The sequence below is a fragment of the Bos indicus x Bos taurus genome, chromosome 14 (assembly GCF_003369695.1).
Source record: "Bos indicus x Bos taurus breed Angus x Brahman F1 hybrid chromosome 14, Bos_hybrid_MaternalHap_v2.0, whole genome shotgun sequence".
Classification (NCBI taxonomy): domain Eukaryota; kingdom Metazoa; phylum Chordata; class Mammalia; order Artiodactyla; family Bovidae; genus Bos; species Bos indicus x Bos taurus.
In genome coordinates this window covers 55,196,987-55,210,978 of record NC_040089.1, presented here as the reverse complement: position 1 = coordinate 55,210,978, position 13,992 = coordinate 55,196,987, and the positions used below count along the sequence as shown (strand labels likewise).

The 13,992-nt window shown below is 37.5% G+C and overlaps 1 protein-coding gene across 3 annotated transcripts in view; it reads left to right on the top strand.

The window, feature by feature from the left end:
* Positions 1–13,992, top strand: part of PKHD1L1 (PKHD1 like 1) — a 178,556-nt gene that overhangs the window by 140,394 nt on the left and 24,170 nt on the right. For all 3 annotated transcript variants that reach the window (XM_027561303.1, XM_027561304.1, XM_027561305.1), the window contains exons 64-71: positions 891–1,039; positions 1,122–1,244; positions 1,781–1,892; positions 1,974–2,090; positions 4,786–4,951; positions 7,435–7,667; positions 7,854–8,021; positions 13,179–13,336. In XM_027561303.1, the coding sequence (XP_027417104.1) occupies positions 891–1,039; positions 1,122–1,244; positions 1,781–1,892; positions 1,974–2,090; positions 4,786–4,951; positions 7,435–7,667; positions 7,854–8,021; positions 13,179–13,336 (1,226 nt within the window). The remainder of the gene's footprint in view (positions 1–890; positions 1,040–1,121; positions 1,245–1,780; positions 1,893–1,973; positions 2,091–4,785; positions 4,952–7,434; positions 7,668–7,853; positions 8,022–13,178; positions 13,337–13,992) is intronic.

Here is a 13,992-nt window from a genome sequence, read left to right as displayed (position 1 = left end):
AAAATTTTAAGCATCTTTCCCAAGATCATGCATGCATTAATTCAAGAAATACTTGATGAGCACCTACCTCTTCATTACCTTCTAGGCTTTAGGAATCTGGCAGTGAAGGAGCTAGAGACAGTTCCTTCTCTTATGAAGCTTATTTCTAATAGAAGAGAGGAGATGAATAATTCACAAATAAGTGGTAATTAAACATCAAAGTGAAGAAAATGTAATGCCATGTTAAGTGACTTGAGGTGCTGCCTCATTTTGTTTTTTGTGTTTTTTTAAAAACATTTGTTTATTTACTTGACTGCACCAGGTCTTAGTTGCAGCACGTGGGATCTTTTAGTTGCAGTGTGCAGAATCTAGTTCCCCAACTAGGGCTTGAACCTCCTCCCTCTGCACTTGGAGCATAAAGTCTTAGCCACAGGACCACTAGGAAAGTCCCCCTGAAGTGCTACTTTGAATCAGGTTGTCAGAGAAAGCTTTTTAAGGAAGTGACTCTTAATTTGACACAGGGATGATCAGAAGAGACCAGCAACATTGATAGGCAACAAGTGCTACCATTGTATTTTTCAGTTTAGCCTTGTTTGAATCCAAACTTCATAATCTTTCTAAGGAAACTCATCTTTAATCAGATATAATAAGTTAAGGGTACTAACTCTAAGTCAAACTTTTGCAAATGAATATACAATTATTCTGAGTAACAGTGAAGAGACAAATTAGATGAGAAAAATGTTAAATAAACCATAAATGGCAGAGCCATGCAAATATTTGATTATCTTGTTAAAACTTGCATCAGAATTATATATTTAATTTTTGAAAAGAATTTCAACTTTAACCAATACTGCTTATAACTGTCATTTGATTCATAATGTTAATTCTTTGCTCCTCTATTTCCTTCAAAGGTCAGTCTAATTCTCTGGAAAAGTGGTTTGACAATGAAGCCCATGGAGGTTTATTTGGTATCTATATGAACCAAGATGGCCTTCCTGGATGTTCGCTTATACAGGGATTTACCATTTGGTCATGCTGGGATTACGGAATTTATTTTCAGGTAAATGGATCCCCAAAAAGTGATTGTTTATTTTCTTTAATGATTGTATTCTGTACTGTGTAACCTACAAATTCTATTACAGACCACGGAGAGTGTGCATATCTACAACGTGACCCTGATTGACAATGGAATGGCCATTTTTTCAATGATTTACATGCCGTCTGCTGTATCTCACAAGATTTCCAGTAAAACGGTGCAAATTAAGGTAAGAATTGAATGCAGCCACACAAAGCAGAAAGAACAACTCTGAGAAGGGTAAAATACTGAATGCAAATGATTTTCTCGACTTCATCCTTCTAGTCATACCTCCTGCTTTTGTGCCCGTCGTCTTCTACCAGGAATCTCTCCATCCTTCCCTCTGCCCGCTCCTTCCCTCATCTCTTCTTGCTTATCACCTACTAATCTTGTCACAGTTAGTTTAATTTTCACTCACACTAGGAAGTCTCCTGAACCAGCTTAGGTAGTTTTGACACTTTGTCCTCTTTCTGTTGCTACTGTTTCGTGCACAAATTCCTATCATAGAAACACAACATGCCATTATATATAATTATTTATATGCCTGTCTCCCCACTCCTGCTTTAAATGTCATCCACTCAGGGTAGAAATCACATCTTTTGCATCTTGGTTTACTGAATGATCCATTTCTCAAAGTTATATAGGTTGTGCTTTGCTACAGTGGAATTCAGTACTATTCATTGTCATGTTGTTATTAAAGCTTACCTTTTGAACTTTTTTAAATAGAACTCCCTAATTGTTGGAAGTAGCCCTGAATTTAATTGCTCTGATGTCCTAACTAATGATGATCCCAATATTGAACTTTCTGCTGCCCATCGAAGTTCTAGACCTCCATCAGGTAAAGATTTTAGAACTTTTGATTTGGGGGTTCATAAGAGTGCATATTCAAATTTCATTGACTTTCTTCTTTTTATAAAAGGTGGGAGAAGTGGGATTTGCTGGCCTACCTTTTCTTCAGCACATAACATGGCGCCTCGGAAACCCCATGCAGGGATCATGAATTATAACTCCATCAGTGGTCTTTTGGACATCTCAGGCAAGTTTAAACATAGTCTTTGAAAATCTACTCAATTAAGTTATGTAAAGACTATGTAGAATATAACTAGTAATTTCACTGTTAGTTTAAAAAAGTAATGATTAAGGTAATCTGTTCAATATGACAAGCAAAGAAACTGAACATCAGAGTCAATTTCAAGAATGGTTCCCTTGGGAGTTCTCTGGCAGTTCGGTGGTTAGGACTCTGCATGTGATGTGGCCAGAAAAATTAAAAATTAAAAAATTAAAGAATACCATTTTTGTATAAATATTAAAGAATTGACATTACATTTTCCTTCTCAAACAAGAGAAAAGGCACTGGTATAATGATTTAATATACTTAGTTTCTCTAAATTGGAATGCCCTTTTGTATCATTTGGGTTATATTTTATTAGAACCTTTTACAGCTGAAAAAATTTTAGTTCATAAAACTTAAATGTTTTCCCAAACTTCCACTGCTTTTGGCAGAGCCAGGATTAGAATCAAGATCTCTTGACTTAAAAATACACTGCTTTTTCACCGAACCAGGCTGCATCCTTAAAAATATAAAATAGTTATATATAAATTCATATAGAGAATATAGCAAGTACTTTCAATTTTCCCATTAAATACACTGAGTCATTCTCTATTTCAGCTTAGCAAGTCTCCCTTTCATGAAAACTTTAACCAGTGTCCCCTCAAATAAACCAGGTCAATAACTTAGACACCTAAGTTTTGACATACTATTTCTCATAATTTTAATTCCTAGAAATGCAAAACAAATTATCATCATTTGTCTGTAGTGAGAACCAGAGTGAGGCTATGGTGAGGGTAAGTGTCAGGCCAAAGTGAGGATTAGGATCAGACCCTAGTGAGCATGAGAGTCAGCCATAATGAGTATGAGAGTCTTGCAACAAGGCAGACAAGAGTCAGGCCATAGTGAGGACCAGAATCAGGTCCCAGTAAGGAATCATTCAGGCTTTAGTGAGAAAAGGAGTCATGCCCCAGTGAGCCAAAGAATCAGGCTTCAATGAGGAAAACTTTCAGGCCGTAGTGAGGCATAGAGTAAGGCATTTGCTAGGCAAAGAATCAGGCCATCGAAAGGACTAGTGTCAGGCTCTAGGGGACGAGTTTCAGGCCCTAGTGAGGCCAAGAGACAGGCTGATGTGAGGACCAGGGTCAGACCATTGTGAGAACAGACTCAGGGCCCGTTGAGGAGCACAGTCAGTGCACAGTGAGGACAGAGTTGGGGAAATGATGGAAATTTGTTTCACATTTTTAGGAGTTAAAATTATGAGAAATAGTATGGTAAAACAAAAATAGATGTCTAAGTTATTGACCTGGTGTCTTTGTTGATGGGCTTCCCTTGTGGCTCAGCTAGTAAAGAATTTGCCTGCAGTGTGGGATACCTGGGTTCGATTCCTGGGTTGGGAAGATCCCCTGGGGAAGGGAAAGGCTACCCACTCCAGTATTCTGGCCTAGAGAATTTCTTGGACTGTGTAGTCCATGGGGTTGCAAAGAGTCAGACATGACTGAGTGACTTTCACTTTGTAACGTGGATAGCCTCGCCAAAAATTGCTTAACGTGCCGCATGGGTTTAAGACCAATGAAGGATATCTGTGTAGTGTATGAACAACATCTACTGCTGCAATATTCTGTTAATATTATTCTACAGGTTTATATTCATGTATATGCAATATTTTCTTACAATAAAATGTAATCAAGCAGGGTAGTAGATAGCACATAGCTAATTTGAGCATTTTTTGGAGCCACTTTTTACTGTTTTAAGTTTTGAGTAATGAAATTTTAAGTGTGAAAGAGCTTGTTTTTTGATCCAATCAAAAAACTTTGGACCGCAAATATTTGCAGTAAAACCAAGGGAGCAATAGTGTTTCAGTTATCCTTTTCTGCATAACAAACCATCCTCCAAATTCAGAGCCTTTAAACAACCATTTATTAGCTCATGATTCTGTGGCTTGGCAATCTAGGTTTTGTTCAGCTGAGTAGTTCTGCTAATCTTATCTAGGACTGTTCACTGAGCTGCTGTCATTTTACAAGATGTCTTAGGGACTGGTTAGTCTGGGATAGTTTCACTTCCATGTCTGGTGATTGGTGCTGGCCCTTGATGGGATAATGGGAATGACTGAGCCAAACATCTCCTAGGCTTACTCACATGCTGATAATCACAGAATTCCCCCAAAGTACCAAGAGAGTGAGCCCTCATAATATGCAAGCTCTTTTCAGATCTGTTTATGTTACTCTTGTCCCATTGTATAAAGCAAATCACAGAGAAAATATGCCAAGCTCAGAGAAAATACAGGAGAAGACTACTCAGTGGTGTGGATTTAGTCCACAAGTAGTGGTGGTCTTACCCGACACGTGGGCTCGCCTGGTAGCTCAGAGAGTAAAAAGTCCGCCTGCAGTGCAGGAGACTCGGGTTTGATCCCTGGGCCAAGAAGATCTCCTGGAGAAGAGAATGGCAACCCACTCCAGTATTCTTGCCTAGAGAATCCCAAAGACAGAGGAACCAAGTGGGCTATAGTCCATGGGGTTGCAAAGAGTCAGACATGACTGAGCGACTAACACTTACCTGACACGTAAGAGCTCCGTGTTCAAGGTAGTGTTAAATGACATGTTTGGTGCAATAGATTTGAAACAAAACCGATTCGACACTTTCTCTACAGCAGATTATCATTTTCCTATTATTTTTGTTTTAGATACAACGTTTGTTGGATTTAAAAATGTTTGTTCAGGTGAAACTAATGTAATATTCATTACTAACCCTTTAAATGAGGATTTACAGCATCCAATTCATGTGAAGAACATACAGCTGGTTGACACTACTGAACAATCGAAAATATTTATCCATAGGCCTGATTTAAGGTAAAATATGTGAAAATTAAGCTTCTTCCCTGTCATCACAGTTTTCCATTGTTTTATTTCCCTGCCATAGACCTGAGAAAGTTGCTGTATTTAAAGTAACTGTTCATGTCTATGAAATTTTAATCAGCATTATGAAAGTGTCTAATATATCTATGCCTTCAGGTAAGTTGAAGAATCTAGGCCTTATTATGTATATTTTCCCATGCTTTTCTGCTCGTGTATCATAAATAGCACCATCTTTAAACATGAAAGATAACAGACTGAGTCCGAAGTGTATTTGTACATTAAGATCTCTCTGTTAATAGTCATTAGAAATGAAAATCATGTCTATCATTTCTTCTCTTTTCCTCACCTCTTTTATTTCCTTTTGCTATCCAAATATCTTATTATGTGCACCGCAGTGTATATTTGGAAATTAAATGAGAATCATTATAATCATTGTGATTGAGAATATGCAGAAACTTTGAATGATGATTTTTTTTCAATCACAAAGGTTAGTTGGTGTCAGAATATTTCTAGAAGTTGAACCACTTAGATCCTAAGTCTTGAAAGAATATAGCCAGTAACTTCTATTCTTCGTTAAGATGGACAGACCAGGAATTTAGATATAAGAAGGTACTGGAGGAAAGAAAATTTCCATTAGAGCTCTTTGACCATTTTTAGTACAGAGAGAAGACAAGAAATAATGCTAATTAGATAGACATCTTTTCAGAGAAATGCAGTATTTCTTAATTAGTTTGATTTCATCTGATCTTATTTTGATGAAAACCCAGTATCTCCTCAATAACTGTTAAACCAAAGTGTTTTTTGGCTCACTGGAGGCTCCCCTCTCCTAATAGCTAATAGGAGCTATTAGCTCCTATTTAGTTATCATTGAATCTTTCATATTTCATATATAACTTTAATATCTAGGTCATGGAGAAAACATTATGTTTTAAAATATGTCTTTGAATTCTATGCTTTTATTGGGATACTGTTGGCACAGTCCCAGATCCCTTTTACTAGGTAGCTCATCTAGCCCTCAAATGCTCTAAATGTTGGCCAGTAATGACCTGCATTTGCCTGCTTTTCCAGAAGATTATTCAAACAGGAGTAGTTCTGAGAGGCTAAAGCGCTCCCTACTACCACCTTCTTGCAGTCCATAAAAAAAATGATTAAATTATACAAGAAGAGGTAGAACCCCTCTGGGTGTAATTCATGATCCAGAGGTTCTCTTGAGATCAGATTGAAGCTGGTATGTAGACCACAGTTGTCCCCCTTTTCTTTCCCTTGCTGTATATGGCTTCTCTCCTTTGCTCTTCTCTCCTTTCCTTATTGAGAACTCTCTTTATAACTCACTTGAACAAAAATCCGCATCTCAGGTTCTGTTTCTTTGGAACCTGAAGTAAGATGGAGCCCTACACTATAATGTAAGAGTGCTACTGGGCACTCCATTCACAGACTTGCTCACAAAAACACTCTGCACACACTTGAACACAAAGAACACATAGCCTACAGAAATGTTTATTCAAATCATCTCCAAAACTCATAGAGGAAGGAATAGTTTATGGTTTCACGTCTTTTTTAGCAAAAAGCTCAGGTCTACCAGATAGTATTTTGTTGTTATAACTCTAGAATAAATTTTATTTCCCCATTGTATATATCATATAGTGTAAGTATACTATATACCATGTATATACAATGTCTAGTACATTGCAAATTAAGCAGCCATTTTTATTATTATACCTAATAACAGTCAACACTCCAAGTGGCTCAAGATGAAAGCAGAATACCATCTATCATTGAACTGCATGATGGGATTATAGTATTTCATCTCTTACGGTTTGGATATCTACAGAATGGTTATTAAAATATGTAGCATAAAAATTGTAATTTAAATATATCCACTTGTATATACATAGACAAAAGCCTACAAGAATGAATATATACTAATCTATAATTGTTGATGAGCCTAAAAACTTGGGATAGAAAGGTGAAGTGGACTGAGATTTTATTAAGGATTTATTTTATAGGAAACATGCAGTACATTTATAATTCTTAGAGAACCATTAAAAAGAAGAAAAGGAAGGTAAAAATATAAAGATTTCCCTGCCAACACAAGGATTTTATATGTCTGTACTACTGAGTAATTTACCTACTCTTTGAGCAGTGTTAATATATTTTGAGCAATGCACAAATATGAAATGTATCATTCAACAAAATATAAAATAGCAAAATGGAATTTAATTTTTTTCTCACAGATATAAATTGTCCTTTTGAAATGTTAATGAATCACAATAATAGACCAAGTCAATACAATGGAAAAGCATCATTACAATGCTAATTATATATGCTACTTGGTCCCACTTTGAATCCTTTCTGAAATAAGATTCAAACAATGTTGTGGTACTCTAATCAAATATGCAACTATATTTTAATGCTCTCCAGAAATAGGGAGTTTATACTAAATCTAAGTATTTATGCATTTCACCTTTTCTCCACAGTAAGGTGAATCCATCAGATTGTGTAGATATGGTTTGTGATGCCAAAAGGAAATCTTTACTTAGAGATATGGATGGCTCCTTCCTGGGGAATTCTGGTTCAGTGATACCTGAAGCAGAATATGAATGGAATGGAAATAGCCAGTTTGGAATTGGAGACTATAGAATTCCTAAGGTGATGCTCACATTCCCAAATGGAAGTAGAATTCCTGTCACTGAAAAAGCACCTTATAAAGGTTTGTTGGCTCTTATTCTGTTAGTCTTCAGGTTCATGGAACAAAACATTTTTTATTTTTAATGATTGATGTACTCTAATGTATATTTTGTACTTATTAGTCATATGTACAAGCAAAAGATAATATGTGAATGCTTTTGTAAGGAGATTCTGTTTCATTTATAAATGTGTTTTCTACCATTTCCAGGAATCATTAGAGATTCAACCTGTAAATACATTCCAGAATGGCAGGGTCATAGGTGCTTTGGGATGGAATATGCAATGATGGTTATCGAAAGCCTGGATTCCGACACAGAAACTCGAAGACTCTCCCCGGTGGCTATAGTGAGCAATGGTTATGTTGATCTCATTAATGGTAGGTATTCAATGTAAATCAAATAGAGTTACTCAAAGCATTCACTCTTTATTAGATTCATGGACATATCTCATACATTATCTGTCACAAAGAACTAGCAAACATCTGAACTTCCTTGCCTTCTGATTGTAAGAAAGATCTAAGGAAGGTAAAGAGACTTGACTCTTCAGCAGTCATTAGAAAGCAGGCAATGACTCTAAACTGAACGTTAAAAGAAGAGCAGGCAGGTTATGCCTTGAGTCATCTTTATAGGTATGAATGTGGACGGAGGAGCCTGGTAGGCTGCAGTCCATGGGGTCGCTAGGAGTCGGACACAACTGAGCAACTTCACTTTCACTTTTCACTTTTATGCACTGGAGAAGGAAATGGCAGCCCACTCCAGTGTTCTTGCCTGGAGAATCCCAGGGACGGCAGAGCCTGGTGGGCTGCCGTCTATGGGGTCGCACAGAGTCGGACACGACTGAAGCGACTTAGCAGCAGCAGCAGCAGCAGTGGCATAAATACATTTAAGAAAAAATTGATCTGAATGCCTGCAAAAAAACCCCAATTTTCCTTACATAAATTAAAAAACTGATAATGTGATATTTATAATACTTGAGAAGGAACAGTGTCAACCTACACCTTTCATTTTCATGAATCCTTGGAAGATTTAATCTAGAATCAGTGAGTTGTGAGGTTTTTTGTTTGGCTTTGGTTTTTGTCCATCCTGATTTCTTTGACTATGAAGACTATCTTGTCAAGCTCCAGAATCTAGGTCCCTTCCATTCTGGCCCTTGTTGGCTCTCATATAATGGAAGGCAGTGGTCTCCTGAGGATTCAGATCAACTCTGGTGTCCAAGAGTTTTTGAATAAACAGGTGACGTTCTAAAAGCTACTTAAAACAGAGGGCAAGGACTCATTATATATCCCTGAAGTGGCATTGGGGGCTCAAATATTAGTCCCTAATTGTGCTTTTAGAGTCTTTGAAATGCTGAAGGGGCACATAACCAGGATCAGAAAGATCTCTCTGTCCTGACAATGTCACAACATATACCAGAATATTCTGAAATTCCCAAAAGAGCCAATACCCTACAAGTTCATTTTTTTGCCTTGTTGAAGAGACTAGAATAAGCTATGTCAGCTCGTTGATTTTAACTCGCTCCACAATTCTGCTCTGACATATAATCTGCCTGGTTTCTATGACCTACAGTCAACCCAGTTTCAAATTCTACCTTTCAGATTTATAAAGCAGAGAAATCATGGAAAGAATTTTAGACCACTAAGTGACTAATGAAGAGGTTTACAAATTGCTTTGTTTTGTATGAGGAAAGATTTTATTCTTCTTATTTTTATATTTTGCTTTTCCTGAAAGACATTACAAGTTTTCCATTTATAATAGTGATATGACATTTCTCTTTTAAATAAATTTTAAAAAGTGACTGTCTAAGGGTAAAGAACCCACCTGCCAACGCAAGAGACATGAGATGTGTGTTCGATCCCTGCATTGAGAAGATCCCCTGGAGGAGGTGATGGCAACCCACTCCAGTATTCTTGCCTGAAGAATCCCATGGACAGAGGAGCCTGGCGGGCTACAGTCCATAGGGTCACAAAGAGTTGGACATGACTAAACTGATTTAGCACACATGCACGTCAGTTTAATGAGAATATAGTTTCAGTTCAGTTCAGTTGCTCAGTCATGTCCGACTCTTTGGGACGCCATGAATCATAGCACACCAGGCCTCCCTGTCCATCACCAACTCCCGGAGTTCACTGAGACTCACGTCCATCGAGTCAGTGATGCCATCCAGCCATCTCATCCTCTGTCTCCCCTTCTCCTCCTGCCCCCAATCCCTCCCAGCATCAGACTCTTTTCCAGTGAGTCAACTCTTCACATGAGGTGGCCAAAGTACTGGAGTTTCAGCTTCAGCATCATTCCTTCCAAAGAAATCCCAGGGCTCATCTCCTTCAGAATGGACTGGTTGGATCTCCTTGCAGTCCAAGGGACTCTCAAGAGTCTTCTCCAACATCACAGTTCAAAAGCATCAATTCTTCGGTGCTCAGCCTTCTTCACAGTCCAACCGTGACATCCATACATGACCACAGGAAAAACCATAGCCTTGACTAGATGGATCTTTGTTGGCAAAGTAATGTCTCTGCTTTTGAATATGTTATCTAGGTTGGACATAACTTTCCTTCCAAGGAGTAAGCGTCTTTTAATTTCATGGCTGCAGTCACCATCTGCAGTGATTTTGGAGCCCAGAAAAATAAAGTCTGACACTTTTTCCACTGTTTCCCCATCTATTTCCCATGAAGTGATGGGACCGGATGCCATGATCTTCGTTTTCTGAATGTTGAGCTTTAAGCCAACTTTTTCACTCTCCACTTTCACTTTCATCAAGAGGCTTTTGAGTTCCTCTTCACTTTCTGCCATAAGGGTGGTGTCATCTGCATATCTGAGGTTATTGATATTTCTCCAGGCAATCTTGATTCCAGCTTGTGCTTCTTCCAGCCCAGCGTTTCTCATGATGTACTCTGCATATAAGTTAAATAAGCAGGGTGACAATATACAGCCTTGATGTACTCCTTTTCCTATTTGGAACCAGTCTGTTGTTCCATGTCCAGTTCTAACTGTTGCTTCCTGACCTGCATACAAATTTCTCAAGAGTCAGGTCAGATGGTCTGGTATTCCCATCTCTTGAAGAATTTTCTACAGTTTGTTGTGATCCACACAGTCAAAGGCTTTGGCATAGTCAGTAAAGCAGAAATAGATGTTTTTCTGGAACTCTCTTGCTTTTTCCATGATCCAGCAGATGTTGGCAATTTGATCTCTGGTTCCTCTGCCTTTTCTAAAACCAGCTTGAACATCTGGAAGTTCACAGTTCACATATTGCTGAAGCCTGGCTTGGAGAATTTTGAGCATTACTTTCCTAGCGTGTGAGATGAGTGCAATTGTGTGGTAGTTTGAGCATTCTTTGGCATTGCCTTTCTTTGGGATTGGAATGAAAACTGACCTTTTCTAGTCCTGTGGCCACTGCTGAGTTTTCCAAATTTGCTGGCATATTGAGTGCAGCACTTTCACAGCATTATCTTTCAGGATTTGAAAGAGCTCAACTGGATCCCATCACCTCCACTAGCTTTGTTCGTAGTGATGCTTTCTAAGGCCCACTTGACTTCACATTCCAGGATGTCTGGCTGTAGGTCAGTGATCACACCTTCGTGATTATCTGGGTCATGAAGGTCCTTTTGTACAGTTCTTCTGTGTATTCTTGCCACCTCTTCTTGATATCTTCAGCCTCTGTTAGGAAATAATAGCAATGTGGCAAAAATTATGACAGTGTTAGAAGGATTATTGAAGCTTGGGATGTCTCTACTAGGTGGAAAGAATAATTCCAAGATAAAATTAGTACATACCACTAAAGTTTCCCTCAATTTTATTTGTTTTTTACAAAAAAATTTTTTTTACAAAAAATAATTTTTTTTATTTTATAAAATAAATTTTTATAAAATAAAATTATTTTATTTATAAAATAAAATTATTTTTATAAAATAAATTTTTTTTATTTTATAAAATAATAAAAATTATTTTATTTTACAAAAAATAAAGTAAAAGCTTGGGATGTCTCTACTAGGTGGAAAGAATAATTCCAAGATAAAATTAGTACATACCACTAAAGTTTCCCTCAATTTTATTTGTTTTTTACGAATAAATTTGTTTTTTACAAAAAAATTTGTTTTTTACAAATAAATTGTTTATTACTTTACAATATTGTATTTGTTTTGCCATACATCAATATGAATCCACCATGGGTATACACATGTTCCCTATCCTAGGATTTATGTTTCTAATGCTAAGGAATATGTTATGCTCTATTTGAGCTTCAGAAGTTTATATTGATGTAAAATTCAATCGAAGTTCAGTTATAAATATTGATAATTCCAAGCAAGCTAGGAAATTGAGCAAAACTAATGAATAAATACATCAGGAAAATTCATCATTCCATATCTCACTGCTGTGTATATATATAATCCCAGCCACTTTAAAACTGAAGTGCAATAGAGAAGTTTCTTACAAGTCATGTTACATGTGTTCTGGAAATGTCTGGATTCAGGTGAAATTGTTCACTTTCTTTTCGCTTTTGAGAGAGTTTAAGGGAGTGTTATTTTTCACGTTTCTTCTGTTTATGTATGATGTTGACCCTCCAATGTACCTATCCTCATTCACAAAAATATTAAAATAAGAAGGAATGTTAAAGGCAATAAAAATAAACTTAAAAGTTTGTCAAGTTAAGAAATTAACTAATGAACAAACGAGTGTGTGAAAGAAATAATGCATCAGTGATTTGGACATTCAAATGTGTATGTTTTCTAGGTACAAGCTGTATTTTTAGCAAATTAGCTCTGCTAGAGTGTATTTCTCAATAAATGGTTTGAGAAAGTTGTTTCCTCACCCAAAGTCACATTTGATAGGAGAAACAGGAGAAAGCATCAAGCATTTTCTTCCTCACTGTGGGGCCTGGACATGATTATTAAAGTAGATATATAAGTAAACCTGCTATTTCCTTTAATAACCTTCCAATGCAGATCCTCAACATATTAGTTTACCTTATGACCCTGGGCTGTCTAAAAGTAAGGATAGTAGAGAGGCAGTTGCTTCCCTGAGTTCCTTTTCAAAAAAAAAAGTTTCCGTGCAACCCATTGTTGTCTGCTTAAAGTCCTTCAGGAGCCTTTATTTGCTGGCTGCACTGGGCCTCTGTTGCCACGCAAGATTTTTGTTGCTGTGCCGGGCTTCCTCTAGTTGCAGCAAGCGTGGGCTGCTCTCTAGCTGTGGTGCCCAGACTCCCTGTTCAGGTGGCTTCTCTAGTTGTGGAGCACAGGCTCTAAGGTGCACAGGCTCAACAGTCGTGGTGCACGGGCTTATCTTCCCACCAGGGAACAAATCTGTGTCCCCCACATTAGCAGGTGGCTTCTTAACCACTGAACCAAAGGAAAGACCCCTGCCTTCTTTTTTAAGGCAAGGCTTCAGAAATAGCTTAGATCACTGAATGGACATGTGGATGGATAATGGCTGTAAATGCTGAGCTTGACCACTGCAATTTATTTTGAATACAGTTACACTTCAGGCTTTGCACTAGTAATATTCATAATATGGAACATGAACTTTCATTTGTGTGGATGTAGGCCCACAGGATCATGGCTGGTGTGCCGGGTACACATGCCAGAGAAGATTGTCCCTGTTTCACAGCATCGTGGCTCTGGGCAAATCTTACGAGGTCTACTTCACAGGCACCAGTCCTCAGAATCTTCGACTGATGTTGCTTAATGTTGACCATGACAAGGTAAGGCAAGACAGAAATAATTTCTTATTTTATTATTGGTTCCAGGTGTACAGCAAAGTGATTGATTCAGTGGTACATATACACGTGTCTATCTGAAACTAACACACACTGTTAACCAACTATACTCCAATATAAAATAAAAAGTATTTAAATAAATAAATGAAGTAATTATTGATAGGTATGTAAAAAATAATAAAAATTATTTCATTTATTGACTTTGTCAAGAAATGCACTTTATCATTCAGTAATTCTATGACGATTATTTCTGTTCAATTATTTCGAAGTAATTTATTTTAAAAAGTCTAAAAACAAACAGAAAAAAAGAATTACTGGGGAATCCCCTGGCAGTCTAGTGGTTTAGACTCGAGGCTTCTACTGCATGGGTCGGGGAACTAAGATCCAGCATGCCATACAGTGTGGCCAGAAAAAAAGAATGAATAAACTTAAAATCAAAGGCTTAAATAAAGAGTTATTGAAGTTATTTGCATATATATCTATCCGCTAAGGACTTTACTTCCTTCCCTGTCCTCTGGAACAACATCAGCCTTACAGCTCCTTTTCAGGAACCAGTAGGGTACCACTAAGAACACTGAGAATCCAGACAGCTTTATCAGCCTGAGAGCACACAGGAGTTCCCAACACCTCTCCACATAGGC